General features: G+C 38.3%; 2 protein-coding genes across 3 annotated transcripts in view; both read left to right on the forward strand.

The window, feature by feature from the left end:
• LOC106868983 (RAB6-interacting golgin) overlaps positions 1-11,418 on the forward strand; it is a 36,524-nt gene extending 25,106 nt beyond the window's left edge. For both annotated transcript variants that reach the window (XM_052977283.1, XM_052977282.1), the window contains exons 4-5: positions 1,452-1,592; positions 3,059-11,418. In XM_052977283.1, coding sequence (XP_052833243.1) covers positions 1,452-1,592; positions 3,059-3,974 — 1,057 coding nt within the window. In that variant the 3' untranslated portion in view covers positions 3,975-11,418. The remainder of the gene's footprint in view (positions 1-1,451; positions 1,593-3,058) is intronic.
• Positions 11,419-11,524: 106 nt separating this feature from the next.
• Positions 11,525-16,870, forward strand: part of LOC106868984 (dentin sialophosphoprotein) — a 42,600-nt gene continuing 37,254 nt past the window's right edge. Inside the window, exon 1 of the mRNA XM_052977120.1 lies at positions 11,525-13,307. The gene's annotated coding sequence lies outside the window, so the exon portion shown is untranslated. The remainder of the gene's footprint in view (positions 13,308-16,870) is intronic.

A 16,870-nucleotide genomic window follows, 5' to 3' on the forward strand; every position in this document is an offset into this window, starting at 1 on the left:
GGGAATCGAAACCGCGATCCTATGACCGCGATTCCGCTGCCCTAACCACTGTGCCATTGCCCCTCCATTAACCCTTGTATTTTGGACTTTACTCGTAAGCTTGTACTGAGACCTACCCACAACGCGATAACACTTCATGACATTATTCTCGTATACGATTTAGCTATGCATCTGAGTATGATAATATACTATCAGACTACTTTTCTATGATAGAACCCTTTACCCTTCAGTTTAGCATTTATATACTTTTCACCTAATCGCTTCTCCCTCTCCGACTCTTATGCAGATAATTACTTGTTGATTGGATGTGTATCTCTGATAAATACTAAATAAAACGCTACTCACATATCCATAAGTACTTCCCGAAGCCCATCCATTAGTAAGCACCCACTTGAATATTCATGCCTTAAATATTATTATACTTATATGTATTCTTATAATTATCTCTATTCTTGTTTTATTTTGTTCTTTTGTTTTACTGGTCTTGTAATTTATTGATAGTCCTAACGGACCTGAACAGCGCTATTGTTTTTAAATGTTATCTGACCAATTAGGTTGAAGAATTTACTTTGATCTCACCCCACTACGCATAGGGGCATTGGGATTAGTTTTCGGCCAATAGATAACAAATATTAACATCGCACTAAGGTTTTACCCAGTCTTTCTTTCTTTCATTAATGTAGTTACGTATTAATTTTCCCCTAACGGGTTCAATTTAAGTTATTTCTGCCAACTCCTTTCATAATGCTATATCTATTAAATAGCAGTTAGCCTCTGACTTCTGACCCCTGTAGCATGGACTGTACCATTAAACCCACCACATAACATTCTACCTTCACTACTTCCCTCAGTATAATGGAAACCCAATCTAAAACGCAGCCTACGGATATATCTGCTGAGAGTGACTTTATTTGCTTACCACAAGATGGAATATCATGGATTATAATAACACCTTAAAATGAAGGGTAATTTTGCAGATTAACACCTGCACGATCTTCACTAGGGCATTAGGGTGAGGGTTTTAGGGTTAGGGACGGAATTCCCTAACCATAACCCTAACCCTAACCCTGACCCTAAAACCCTAACCCTAACACCCTAGTGAAAATCGTGTGGGTGTTAATCTGAAAAATTACCAAATGAAGTTCTTACCTTTCCTTACCATCATGCAAGCATGTGTCCTTCATTTCCAGTCTCCTATGACAAATCTGTTTGGCCATGGGGAGATATTACTTTACTTGGAAACAGGTGAGGGTTGGAAACAGCAAGAGCATCCAGCCATAGAAAATCCACCTCAACAAATTCCATCCGACCTATGCAAGCATGGAAAAGTGGACGTTAGACACTACTGCTGTGGACGATGATGATGTTCTGTTTTAGCTCCTATATATTCACCAGGTTTTTTTGGGTTTTTTTAAAATTCATTGTATGTTTCCACTTCCTTTATTCCATAGATGGGAGAAAGCAGAAACAGAAGCTGTCTTGTTGACCAATTTACAAAAAGAACTTTCACGGCTGGACGACCTTCTTACTGCTGATGTGTCCATCATTCGAGACAAAATCGAAACTTCCAGCTTGGAGTACCTTGAAGCCCAGTATGTAGAAAAATATATATATATATATATCCATATCTATTATGTTTCCTTCATTTTCCCTACCTCTAAATTGATATGCACTGTATCCCCATCTCTAAATTGTGTGTTTTTATTCTCTCTGTCTCACATTCACCTTCTAGCTTGAGGGTATGCTCTCTCTCTCTCTCTCTCTCTCTCTCTCTCTCTCTCTTTCTCTCATATTCACCTTCTAGCTTGAGGGCATGCTGTCTCTCTCTCTCTCTCTCTCTCTCTCTCTCTCTCACAAAAAGGATTAGTCATTCCTGTACTTCAAAGTTTCGCTCTTAACGTAAGACGCACGCAATATTGCGTGCTTCTTATGACATTAACAGTTTTTAACTCTTATTTCATGCAACAGAGGTGCTTTGGCACCTTCGCTCACAATTAATGATGATAGAATTTTACCTTTATGGCATTATGTTACACCTGGCTGTTTATATTAATTTGCGTGTGCGTTTATGTGTTGATGGAAGGAGAGAAAAAGATACACACACATCTCTCCTGTTTTAATTCACCTCTCTTGAAATATATCATCATCATCATCATCGTCATCATTTGATGTCCATTGTCCATGCTGGTATGGGTTGGATGGTTTGACAAGGGCTGGTAAGCTGAGAGGCTGATTTGGCATGGTTTCTACGGCTGGATGCCCTTCCGAATGTTAACCACTCCAAGAGTGTAATGGGTGCCTTTTACGTGCCACGGGCATGGGTGCCAGTTGCGTGACACCTGTATGTGCCATGACTATGATTTCACTTGGCAAGCTTTGTCCATTTTCCCATCTGCCAGGATCAGTCACAAGACAATGAAATCCGCAGGGCCTGAGGCCATAGTAGAAAACATTTGCACAAGATGCCATGCAGTGGGACTGAACCCAGTAGCATGAAGTTGAAAAGCAAACCTCTAAACCACACATCCATGCCTAGACCTCTATACACACACACACACACACACACATACATACACACACACAAGCTATTTCCTCCATACAACTCTTAAACCCTCCAAATAAGTCCTTATATGGTGTGTAGGATTGAGTGAAACATTGAAGAACATGGAAAATAAAATGGCTTTATTTTGTATCACCTTTCTTTCTTTCTTTCTTTTTATTTCTTTCTTTCTTCATCTTTCTTCTTCCTGTCTTCTTCTTTGTATCCTCTTCCTCTTCCTCTTTTACTTTCCCTTCTTACTGCTCTTCTCTCCCTCCTCCCCTTCCTCTTTTTCTCTTTATTCTTCCTATTTCTTTCTCTTCCCCTCTTTTATCTTCCTCCCATTATTTTTCCTCTTCTTTCTCCTCCCCCTTTTATCTTCTTCTTCCCCTTCTTCTTCCCCTTCTTCTTCTTCTTCTTCTTCTTCTTCTTCTTCTTCTTCCCTACTCTTCTTTCTCTTCCCCTCCTTTGTCTCCCCTTCCTGCTACCATCTTTCTAACCCTTCTTCTGTCTTTCCAGGAAGCGTTACGAGAAAGCCGAGAAGGAATTCATCAAATGCAAACTGGAGATGTTCCGCAAGGCAGAACTGAAAGAACAACTCACCGAACATTTGTACACAATAATTTACCAGAACGAGATGAGGAAAGCGCAGAAGCTGACTGAACTGATGGAGAAGTTAAAGATTTGTCCAATGTCGGATGAGGTGGAATGTATTCTTCCTCCAATGCCACCAGTTCCTATGTATAACCCTGTTAACACGATACACTCCCCCTACAAAGACATTTCCACCACCACTGCCAACACCACCACCACAACCACCGACACCACCACAACCACTAACACCACCACAACCACAACCACCAACACCACTACTTCTAGTGTTACTCCTTCTAATGCTAGCAGTACAGATAAAGAGCCAGTAATAGCTACTGACGTCTGTCCCGAGAAAGAGACCCCTTTGACCACGCCCACAGCCACAACACCGTCACAGTCTGAGGACAGCCACACTGCTGAAACGTGTGCCAACGCTTGTCCCTCTGAAGGAACGGAGTCAGCCCCAGAAAGCTCGGAAAACCCCAGTGGAGATCTGCTTACCGAAACACTGTCTGAGTCGTCGCGAGTGGGATCAGGGGACGACGTGACCCTTACTGTCTCCAGCCCTGTCGAAAATAACACCAGTAACATCATTAGTGGCGGAAATAATAATAATAATAGTAGCCTTAGTAGTAATAATAATAGTAGTACTGTTAACAATAGTGATAGCAGTAGTAGTAGTAATAATAATAATATTAATGATAATAATAATAATCCTGACAACAACAACAACAATAGTAATAATAATAATGTAACAGTCCCTGCCTCAGCAATGCAACACAAGAGTGCCAATGCAAAGGGAGATAATCATAACGAGGGGGAGGGAACTGGTGATAGTTGAGATTGTAGGAGAACCAGACTAAAAGCCTTACCATACTTTTTTTTTTTGATCTCTTTCGGTATTTTTTTCTCCTTCTGGGAGTTCAAATCTCATTCATCCATACAAGGTCAAAGTCATCTGTACCAGGGGTTTCTCATTTTTTATAAATATGTTTTTTTTCCTGTGTAGTCTATTATAATTCTGCCACTTGATCAATCAACCTGTACTCAGTTGTACTTTTGAGACACATAAACACTATTCATTGTGATAATGATGAGGCATTTGATAGATTTACAAGCACTGGGTATTGTGCTTAAATAAGGTGGTACTGCTGATAATGATAATAATAATAATAATAGGGGTTTGAATAATTCACCTTTGGAAACATGGGTGTTTTGCTCAACATCCTTAAATAACTCTAATTCAGGAACCTTTTGAACGGAATGGGCTACTCGACCTGAAGAAAATTCTAACCGGGCCCCATCTGCAAGGTCATGCGCTGTTTATCTTGATATAAGATCACCATGTCGCGCACATATGGTTGTGATGCATGTGCCTGGTGTACCCTTATCAGACGGGTAGTCATGATGGGTATACTGGGCTTCGTATATTTGTACCCTATTGTCAGTTTGATGGCATGCACTGCTCTCTCACTCAATAATAGCAATTTCAAATTTTGGCACAGGGCCAATAGTTTTTTTTTTTTTTAAGAAAGAAGAAATCAATTATATTGGTCCCAGTACTTGACTGGTACTTATCCATCCCAAGAGGATGGAAAACAAAATCAACCTCAGTGGAATTTGAGCTCAGAACACAAAGAACGGAAGAAATGGCACTGAGCTAATGATTTTGTCACCTTGATGGTAGTGATGATGATGATGATGATGATGGTGATAAATCTTTCTAATTTTGGCACAAAGCCTGAACTTTTGGACGGGAGAGGGCTTAGTTGATTCCATTGATATGCATCACCCCCACCCCCAGTCCTCGACTGGTATATATTTATTTTATCCACCACAAAAACATAAAAGACAAGGTCAACCTCAGTGGAATTTGAACTCAGTATGACTAGAAGTGCTACTAAGCATTTTGTTCGGCATTTAACGTCCATTTTCCATGCTGGCATGGGTTGGACGGCATGTCAGGAACTGGTAAGGTCAAGATGGGTATACTGGGCTTTGTATATTTTACCCCAGTGTCACTTTGATGGCATGCACTGCTCTCTCACTCTATAATAACAATAATATCCTTTCTGCTAAAGGCACAAGGCCTGAAATTTGGTGGGAGGAGGTAAGTCAATTACATCGACCCCAGTATGCAACTGGTACTTAATTTATCAACCCTGAAAGCATGGAAGGCAAAGTCAACCTTGGCGGAATTTGAACTCAGAACATAAAGACAGACAAAATACTGCTCAGCATTTCACCTGGCATGCTAATGATTCTGCCAGCTCGCCACCTTAATAATAATAATAATAATAATAATAATAATAATCCTTTCTACTATAGGCGTAAAACCTGAAATTTTGAGGGGAGGGGTACATGATTACATCAACCCCAGTGCTCAAACTGGTACTTTCTGAAAGGATGAAAGACAAAGTCAACCTTGATGGAATATTAACTTGGAACATAATGCTCAAAGAAATACTGCGAAGCATTTTACTGAGTTTGGTAATAATTCTATTACAGACAAGACAAGGCCCAAAATTTGAAAGAGGTGGTGGGAATTAGTTAATTAAAATCTACTTTAGTATTTGACTTGCTCTTTATTTCATCAACTTCTAACCCCTAAAGCCCTTTCTGTTCAGAGTCAACTTCATCTTTTTTCCTTCGGGGTTGATACGATAAAGTACCAGTCAAGTATTAGGGTCAGTTTAAAATTCCTATGGAACAGAAAATAACCCCCAAAATTTGTGAGGGAAACTTCTTGGACCACCAATTATAAATTAATTTTTAATTACTTAATGTAACTCAGTAAGACATTAAACTTACTGGGTCCATGGAAACTTTTGTAAGGACCGTGTTATGAGATAATGTTAAGGCTAAGACTGACTTTACCTTTTATCTTTCAGGGGTCAATGAAATAAAGTATCTGATATACTATGGGGTGCATTTAATATTTCTATGAAACGTCCTTAACACATAAAACGTGACGGGCCACAATCATGGCCGTCAGGCACAGGTTGACAGGCCATGATCATGGTCCAGATAGATACATTTAATTTATGGGCGTTTGTTGGGGGTCTAATGTCACTCAAACGATCTGATACCCCCCAGAATGCAAGAAGATTAATAGTTCAACTAATGACTTTTCAGATAATATAAAACTTGCCACCATTAGATACTAAGAAGATATTTTAACTATTTTTTGTTTTTTATGTGTGTATGGTAGTTTTTTTATGGTGTGTATGAGACGTGAAGAACAACAGTTAAGTCAAATAAGCAAATACAATCATTCATCAACAGGTGCTTGCGTAGTATACTTAAAATCAGATGGCCCGAACACATAAGCAATATGGAGCTATGGCAAAGAACGAATCAAGTCTCGATTAGGGAGCAAATATTTAAGAAAAAGTGGAAGTGGATTGGTAGCACAATTAGAAAGGACACACCAAATGTAGCGAAAAGTGCTTTACAGTGGAATCCGGATGAATATAGAAAGAGGGGTAGGCCTAAGAACTCATGGCGTAGATCAACACAAAAGGAACTAGAGAAAGGGGGACATTCATGGCAGAGTATAAGTACAGAAGCGAGAAATTATGCGACATGGAATTCAATTATAAGTGGCTTATACTCCGCGTTGGAGGGTTAAAGGCAAGAAAAAGATGGTAGTCTCATTTTCATAAAATGTGCTCAGCAGTCCATGCTGTGTAAGTGCAAATCCCAGCACTGTATGGGTTAATGTGAATGGAATTATGATAGATGACTGAAATTAATGTTACTTTTCATCCAACTGGGTTGATAATATAACACCAGTTGAATAACATGGATTGATTTAACTCGTTAGCATTTAAATTGGCTTTATCCTGTGAAATGCATTTAAGATTTCTCTAAAAAGAAGGGTGGTGAGCTGGTAGAATCATTAGCATGCTGTGCGAAATGTTTGGTGGCATTTCGTCTGTCTTTATGTTCTGAGTTCAAATTCCACTGAGGTCTTTATCTTTCATCCTTTCAGGGTTGCTAAAATAAGGACCAGTTGATCACTGGGGCCGGTGTATTTGACTTAACCCTCAGCTCCCTGAAATTTCTTGCCTTGTGCCAAAATCTGAAACCAATATTTTTCTTAAAGGCAGCGAGGTGGCAGAATTGTTAGCATACCAGGAAAAATGCTTAGCAACATTTTTTTTCCATCTTATGTTCTGAGTTCAAATTCTACCAAGGTCAACTTTGCCTTTCATCCTTTCAGGGTCAATAAGTATGAGTTGAGTGCTGGGGTTGGTGTAATCATCTTACCCACCTCCCCCAAAATTGCTGGGTTTGTACCAAATTGTGAAACCACTCTGCTTTTCATTTTTCTGATAGCGGTAATGATGAAGTAAAATACTGAGGTAGATATTCATATAAAACATCCTCGAATGAATTGAATTATAATAGAAGTCTGTGACTAACTTTGTCTTTTGTTATTCTGGGTTTGATAAAATAGGTACCAGTGAAACACTTGACTAGCATTTTATATCAACTGACCCCAGGAGGGTTGAAAAGCAAAGTTGATCTTGGTGCGATTTGAACTCAGAACATTGACCCTAAAAGGGTGAAAGTCAAAATCAACCTCAGAAGAGTTGCTGCCAAGCATTTTGTCTAGAATGGTAATGATTCTACCAGTTCACCCACCTTATAAAAATCTTAATAATAATAATAATAATAATAATCCTTTCTGCTAAATGCACAAGGCCTGAAATTTGTGGGGAGGGAACTAGTCAATTACATCGACCCCAGTGTTCAATAAGTATATATTTTATCAACCCTGAAGGGCTGAAAAGCAAAGTTAAGGTCAGAAATTTGAACTCAGAATAATAATCCTTTCTATTATAGGCACAAGGCCTGAAATTTGGTGGGAGCGGGTTAAGTCGATTACATTGACCTCAGTGTTTTACAGGTACTTAATTTATTGACCCTCAAAGGGTGAAAGGCAAAGTTGACCTTGGCAGAATTTGAACTCAGAGCATAGTGGCAGACGAAATACTGCTAAGCATTTTGCCTGGCATGCTAATGATTCTGCCAGCTCGCCACCTTATAATAATAACAACAATAATAATAATAATAATAATAACAACAATAGTAATAATAATAATAATAACAACAATAGTAATAATAATGCCCAGCTGACAACAAGGTATGCGATAAGGAAGAAAGAAAAGTCGATAGATGTGACAGGTTAGGTTGGGAGGTTAAGCAGTTGTGGTCACTGAAAAAGATGATAGTCTTCTTCTTCTTCTTGTACCCTTTTAAAGCCTAGCCAGGCTCATGGACCCAATTTCCTGGTTTCAATGGCGTATGTGTTCCCCAGCTGGACGGGACGCCAGTCCATCGCAGCGTTACTCATTTTTGCCAGCTGAGTGGACTGGAGCAATGTGAAATGAAGTGTTTTGCTCAAGAACACTACTCGTTGCCCGGTCCAGGAATTGAAACCACAATCTTACGATCATGGTGCTGACACCTTAACCACTAAGCCACATGCCTCCACAAAAAGGTGATAGTAGTACCAATAATTGTCGGAGCCCTGGGAACTGTGAATAAGAATTTTGAGAAGTACATGGAACAAATAGGGGCTGCGCTTGAATACTCTGGAAAGTGCTAAAAAAATAAGGGTTGTTACCTTAGTTCACTGGTAGGGAACAGCTAGCACCGTAGTACATCTCCAGCGTTAGAAGCTGTGCAAAGACAATAAAATAATAATAGTAATCATAATCCTTTCTACTGTAGGCACAAGGCCTGAAATTTTGGGGGAGGGGGCTAGTTAATTACATCAACTCCAGTGCGTAACTGGTACTTATTTCATCAGTCCTGAAAGGTAAAGTTGACTGGCAGAATTTGAGCTCGACATAAAATTATTTTATTTATTTATTTATTTTTTTTTAATTTTGCTACAAGGGCCCATTTATACAAAAGAAGACATGTTACAAAAAGGGGTTACCAAAATATGTGAGTTTCTACACAGAATAGTTATGTAAAAAGAAAGGGAATAAAACAAAGACAGTTTTGTTATATACTGGGACATAGCTTTTATTTTGAACTTGTTTCAGTCATTGGACTGTGGCCATGCTGGAGCACCATCTTGAAGGGTTTTAGTTGAACAGCTTGGCCTTTGTACTTTTTGTTTTTAAAGTCTGGTACTTATTTTATTGGTGTCTTTTTGCTGAATCACTAAATTACAGGGACATAAACAAACCAATACCAGTTGTCAAGCAGTGGTGGGGAAAAAACGCAGACATAAAGACACAAACATTGATATATATATATATGTGTGTGTGTGTGTGTGGCTTAATGTTGGATGAATGAGAATAGAGTGCTCAATACCTGTAAAAGATATAGTTTTTTTATTAAAACTAAAGCTAAGAGTTTGTTTCACGATTTGAGTTTCACATCACTGCAATTGCCTGAGGATCACAGTGGCATGAAATTTATTGCAAAACTATATATATATATATATATATATATATATATATAGATATATACATACATACATACAAACACACATACACATGCATGTGTCTGTACATATATATGTATTTATAGATACACATCCATGTGTGTGTGTGTATATATATATATATAGGGTGCGGTGAATAAATTGTTGTCCAAATTACACAAAACACTGACATCTCATTTTAACAGATATATTTACCAAAATTACATGAAAATATCTTGAAATACTAAAGAGTAAATTTATTCAATAAAATCACTATTTTAATACTAAAGAGTAAATTTATTCAATAAAATCACTATTTTAATACTAAAGAGTAAATTTATTCAATAAAATCACCACAGCCTCCAGACGACTTCAGAATCTCCTGTAATTCTTCTGGACGGTCTCTTTGTTTAAGTCGGTGAATGCTGTCATAATCCTTGCCTCCAGTTCATCTTTGGTGTTACAAGCAGTTTTGTTGGTCTCTCGCTCAACTGCGTACGTCATATAATAATCAAGGTAGTTGCAGTGTGGGGAGTTAGGTGGCCAGATGTTAGGGGTGATGTGGTTGCAGAAATTGTCTGACAGCCATGACTGGGTTCTCCTGCTTGTGTGGCATGGTGCAGAGTCCTGTTGCCAGACAGAGGGTCTTCCAGCAGCCACCCTCTTGACCCAGGGCAGCACTACCTCCTCCAGGCACTTGATGTAGGCCTCCGTGTTGAGTCTGAGGCCGTATGGGAAGATGAATGAAGGCATAATGTTGACTGGATGTTTGATTTTTATCACTCTCGGTACGTGTTTTGGGGACATGGCAACCTATCGGTTCTGTGAGTTCACCATCTGATCCTGGCAGAAATTATTCTCGTCTGAGAAAAACCAAAGCATGTTCGGTTGGAGGGGATGCTTGAGTTTATTCAAAAGCTTCGTAGCACAGTCTTTCCTCTTGTCCTTGATGGTTCAGGATAAAAACTGGCCCTTTCTAATCTTGTATGAGGAATACCAAATGTCTTCATGCCCAACCTGCCTGATATGAAACTCAGACACTTCCATGTCCCTAGTAATGGACCCGATTGACTTGGAGGGATCGTTGTCAAACAAGAAAAATAAACATGAAATGAATTCGAAAATATAAAATACATACATGAAATCATATTATGTTGTATTATATTACATATTTATATCTATCTATCTATATATATATATATAATTAAAACATAGGGTAAAAAATCAGATATTAATTAATATCAATTTATTACCAGGAAGCTAGCACATTTAAAGAATCAGAGAGATTCAGAAAAAATATCTGAGATCTTAGGGGATGTATATATATATATATATATATATTCTTCCTCCGTTTTTCCCTTCTTTGAACTTTCCTTGTTTCTGACGAAGAGCTCCGCTCGAAACGTCATACTCTCTCTCTTTCCTTTCCCGAGTGTCTAGTAACACTATCTGTATCACGTCCTCACTGTTATTGTTTTTTGTCTTTTTCCTTTTTTTGAACCTATATATATATATATATACTCACACACACATACGTACATATATACACACACATATATATATATACATATATGTGTGTGTCTATTTATATATGAATGTGTGTATAAATAGCTATTGTGATTTTATATATATGTATATATACTATAAATATATTTTATATAATATATATTATACACACTTTGTATATTACATATATGTGTGTGTGTATATGTATATGGCAATGAGCACAGAAAAAGATGAGTGGAACACATTGTGTGTGTATATATTTATTGTACATATAAAAATAATACAAACAGAAATAATCTTTAAGATAATAAATTCTAAGATTAACCCAAAATTAGATGTGTTTGTGTGTGCATGGGGGGGGGGGGTGCAGTACATTACAGTCACTGCCCATACTTGACCTGATACTTTGTTTTCTTGTCCCCAGTGGGATGAAAGGCAAACTTGAACTCAGTATATAATGGTCATGCCCATCTCCAAGTTGGTGCCCTGGATGACACTGCCCCCCCACTCTCTATTCAATGGTGCCTTCTCAGATTTAGAAAATACAGTTTACCAAAATCTTCCTGCAGTATGTGTCCTGAAGTCTGACTAACATGCCTGTCACCAAGGGGTCGCACTGGATGGCACTACTATGTCACTATTCAATGGTGCACTCTCAGATTTACTATACTTTAGCATTATTACAAATAAGTACCCTTCCAGAATATTCTGAAGCACCCCCGGGCACCAAAGTCTGGTAATGGTTCCACTGTTCTACTACAGTCACCATCAAGCCCAACTCCATAACTGTTTTTTTAATTTTATTGACCTATTAAGACGAGAATAAGTAAGGCAAGGACCGCTTTCCACCTGTTAAAAAAAGTATGGAGCGCAAGTGTAATTTCAATAAAGAACAAAATAAGAATTTTTAACACTAACGTAAAAGCGGTGTTATTGTATGGGGCTGAGACATGGTGAACAACAGTTAAGTCAAATAAGCAAATACAATCATTCATCAACAGGTGCTTGTGTAGTATACTTAAAATAAGATGGCCTGAACACATTAGCAATATGGAGCTATGGCAAAGAACGAATCAAGTTTCGATTAGGCAGCAAATATTTAAGAAAAAGTGGAAGTGGATTGGTAGCACAATTAGAAAGAACACACCAAATGTAGGGAAAAGTGCTTTACAGTGGAATCCGGATGAATATAGAAAGAGGGGTAGGCCTAAGAACTTGTGGCGTAGATCAACACAAAAAGAACTAGAGAAAGGGGGACATTCATGGCAGAGTATAAGTACAGAAGCGAGAAATTATGCGACATGGAATTCAATTATAAGTGGCCTATACTCCACGTTGGAGGGTTAAAAGCAAGAAGACCTAGAAGAGTGAAAGGTAAATCAACCTCGGCAAAATTTGAACTTGGAATGTCAAGAACTGGAAGAAAATGATGATTGCAAAAACATTTTGTCTCTCTAGGCTTTCAGGTATTGAAAGATTGTAAGAAAGTACTTGATTGGTACTTTGTTTTATCAGCCTCGGAGCGGGATTTGAACTTGAAATGTAAAGAGCTGGAAGAAAATAATAACCACAAGACATTTTGTCAAATGCTCTGAACAACTCTCTCTAGGCTTTCAGACATCGAAAGATTTGGAAGAAAATACTTGACTGGAATTTTATTTTATTGGTTTAGAAGTGGGAATTGAACTTGGAACATAAAGAGGTACAAGAAAATACTGACCACAAGACATTTTGCTTAATGTTCCTAACAAGTCTATCTTGGTCTGTATTTTGTCACTTTGGTCTTTTGTACAGGAAATCGATAACGTGTAAGAAATTCAAGAAATTCAAGTTGTTTTATATATATATTTTTTCTTTTTGTCTCGTACATTTCCTGCTATTACTTGTTTTATTTTAATTGACGCCGCTTTAGGTAAAGATTGCCTAAGGCGGCGGTACGTGTGTATGTGCGTGCATGCGTCTGTGCAGAACAGCGTGTACTGTGGCATATGCACGTGCTTGTGTGTGTGTGTGTCTGTCTGTCTGTCTGTCTGTCTGTGTGTCTCACACACACACACACACACACACATTAGTCTTTGCGAAGCACCATGGTGATAATGTACAGCGCCACCTCAGCGGACACTAATCCGTTACGTTGTTGTTAGTGTTACCATGGAAACCAGCCGAGACTGATATATATAACATACAGACAGAAGAGCTTATATTTTGCATCAAAAACCGGTATATATATATATTATATCTATATGTAAATTATATCTTGTATACATTATATCGCTTTATATATACATATATGTATTTGTGTTCGATCGTCTCTGAATTTTCAGCGAACATTTTGTTGTTGTTGTTATTGTTTGTGATGGTGGTGATAATGTTGTCGATGTTGTTTACCAGTTTCAAGCCATCTCTGTCCGTTAGATTTATGATGAAATATGCTTTCGTCAGGATTATTCTGTTTTGTTTTTAGTTAGGTCTTGATGTAAATCCTCCGTCGCCTGGCACGCAGCAGCAACACAGAAACTACGTTTCGTTTATATCTAATGTGTGTGTGTGTGTGTGTGTATACTAGATATAAATATTCAAATTATATCACACATATCTCTCACACACACACATACACACGTACACATATATTTTATAATATATTATATTGTATTATGTGAAGGCATGTAGCTTATTGGTTAGGGTATGGGTATTCTTCTCACGATCGTTGGGTCGTGAGTTCAATTCCCGGCTGTGTCTGTGAGCAAGACACTTCTCACTGTTCCAGTCCACTCAGCTAGTTGTATATGTAATGAGTTGTATATGTAATTCAAAGGACCAACTTTGTGACATTGTGCCACACTAAATCTTCCTGAGAACTACATTAATGGTATACTCAGCCACTTGCATGTTAATTTCACAAGCAGGATTCTATTGATGGCTTTTTCCTGGCCATGCTCATTGCTCTTGTGCATCTTCCACGTACAAATACTACTTTCTCCATTAGCATTCCTGTGATTCCAATGCACTTCTTGTGTACCATAGCTTGCACTTGGTACATCATATAGAATTCCTGCCCACACCTTTCCCTAATACCAAGCAGAAGAGAATAGAATCCTGTCTGTTTTCCTACTTAGTAGAACTTTAAGGGTGAGCTGGCAGAATCGTTAGCACGCCGGACGAAATGCTTAGCGGTATTTTGTCTGCCAATACGTTATGAGTTCAAATTCCGCCGAGGTCGACTTTGCATTTCATCCTTTCGGGGTCGATAAATTAAGTACCAGTTACGCACTGGGGGCGATAAATTGACTTAATCCCTTTGTCTGTCCTTGTTTGTCCCCTCTATGTTTAGCCCCTTGTGGGCAATAAAGATATAAAAGAACTTTAAGGGCATTGGTTCCAGGTTTTGTTTCCTCAGAGACCATTTTATCACAGAACAAGGGATTCTGTTGAAAGCTTTCTCTATGCCAAATACTTTGACTTATTCTTAGTTAAATACTTCTGTAGTTGTCTGACAAAGAAAACGGTGTCCCTAATACTTCTTCTTGCATCTCATCTAGTTTTAATTCTATCCCTAATAAATTGGGCTATAACCCTTACTGTTAGTGTCATGACCTGGTCCAGCAATTTGATATCTCTGGTGCCACATAAAAAGTACAGGTGATGGCACCATGAAAAAAGCCATGACTGGTAAGTTCGCTGTCATCAATTCACTACAGGGTAAGTTCACCTTAAGGAATGTTCAGTACATAGAAAGTTCACCACAAGAAAAGTTTATGGAGAGAAAAGTTCACAGTAAAAGAATTTAAAAAAAACTGGTTGGTACTAGAAAGGGCATCCTGGTGTAGAAGAGGGCCAAAAATGGACTATGGAACTTGGTGTGGCCACTGGCTTTGATAGCTCCGATCAAGCTGTTCAACCCATGCTGGCATGGAAAATGGATGTTAAAGGATGATGATGATGTAATTGTTTCTATCTAAAACAACTCTTTTACCCTTGTAATGGCTGATTAAAATGGAATTTAGGAAATATTCATATATATATACACACACACTCAAGCAACACATATATACCAGGGGTTTTCAAACTTTTTGACTTGCGGACCCCTTTATATTTCAGGCGTTACCTTAGGGACCCCCTTATAAACGCTTATGAAATTTATACATAAATATTTGCTTAAAATAACATATATTTTTACATTTATTTATTTAACAGTATTTAACAAATAGGTTTATTGTCAATTAAAAGATTTCGATTAAAAAACATATATAAAATCAAATTGCCCATAAAAAGTATTTGCTGTCCACGGACCCCCTGTCTTGTCCTTGCGGACCCCCTGTCTTGTCCTTGCAGACCCCCTGTGGTCCGCGGACCACAGTTTGAAAGCCACTGATATATACACACACGATATACATACATTCATATATATATATTTATATATACTCAGAGACATGGGTATATATACCAATATCAGGTGATCAGGAAGCATAACAATATATCTTAATTCCGAACCAAAATATAAAATTTCCAATACACACATGCATGCGTGCATGTGCACACACACACACACACATTCTTTGCCAGCCACCAAACAAAATCATATTAACAGCCGATTGATCAAAATGGAAGTGAACATAGGACTCAAGGCTTGCTCTATAATTGTTCAATGTGTGTGATTTGACAGAGATTTTGGCTGTTGTTTCTAGTAAAGGAATTTCACAAGCAGGGACTCTGTTGAAGGCTTTTTCCAGGTCATGTTTATTGCCCCTGTGCATCTTCCACATAGAAAATATTACTTTCTCCATTAGAATTCCTATGACTCTAGTGCACTTCTTGTGTACTTACCCCAACCCACCGAGTTGCAATAGTACAACCCTTAGAAGCCCCACCTGACTCAATAATACCAACCTTAAATAACATTACTCATATGATCACATATATCAGTGGCCATGCCTCCTCCCAATCCAACACTAGTATTGATAATGGCCCCTGCTCTTCTCTACTGGTAACTAACCATACAAATTTGACCTCCCCAATGATCAATTCAAACCCATCAGTGCAAGCAAGAAAACCTACAACTACCAGGTGTCTCAACTCTGCTCTCTTGGAGGCTTCTGTTTGGGCAAAAATGTAGCCTATAAATGCCAAGTAGTAATACCATGCACCAAACAAGGGTCTACATTGGCAGCACTCTTGATACTGAGCATATATGAACACTTTCTCCAATCTAACTTCTAAATTATCTATCTCTTTAGCAATTTATATACACAACCACAAATCCCAAAATATTCCCTCTACACTATCCTGGTCCATCATTCATGAGGTTCCTCCTTACAACACCAACTTTGGCATTTGTAAACTGTGTTTAAGGGAATCACTCACCATCCAGGCTGGTCTGCTGGTCCTGTCACTATAAGATGTTAGGGGTTCGATCATCTGCTTGCAATATCTCAGATGCAGCTGTGCATTGTTAACCAGGTAGAGGAGATGTCCTCTTGGGGTTAAAAAATCTGCAGTAAAATCCATTTGAATGGACAGCCATGTTGAAGTGGCTACAAACATTACTGATATATATATATATATATATATATATGTATATATATATACTCTTTTACTCTTTTACTTGTTTCAGTCATTTGACTGCGGCCATGCTGGAGCACCGCCTTTAGTCGAGCAAATCGACCCCAGGACTTATTCTTTGGATGCCTAGTACTTATTCTATCGGTCTTTTTGCTGAACCACTATGTTACGGGGACCTAAACACACCACCATCGGTTGTCAAGCGATGTTGGGGGGACAAACAT

The sequence above is a fragment of the Octopus bimaculoides genome, chromosome 27 (assembly GCF_001194135.2).
Source record: "Octopus bimaculoides isolate UCB-OBI-ISO-001 chromosome 27, ASM119413v2, whole genome shotgun sequence".
Taxonomy (NCBI): Eukaryota; Metazoa; Mollusca; class Cephalopoda; order Octopoda; family Octopodidae; genus Octopus; species Octopus bimaculoides.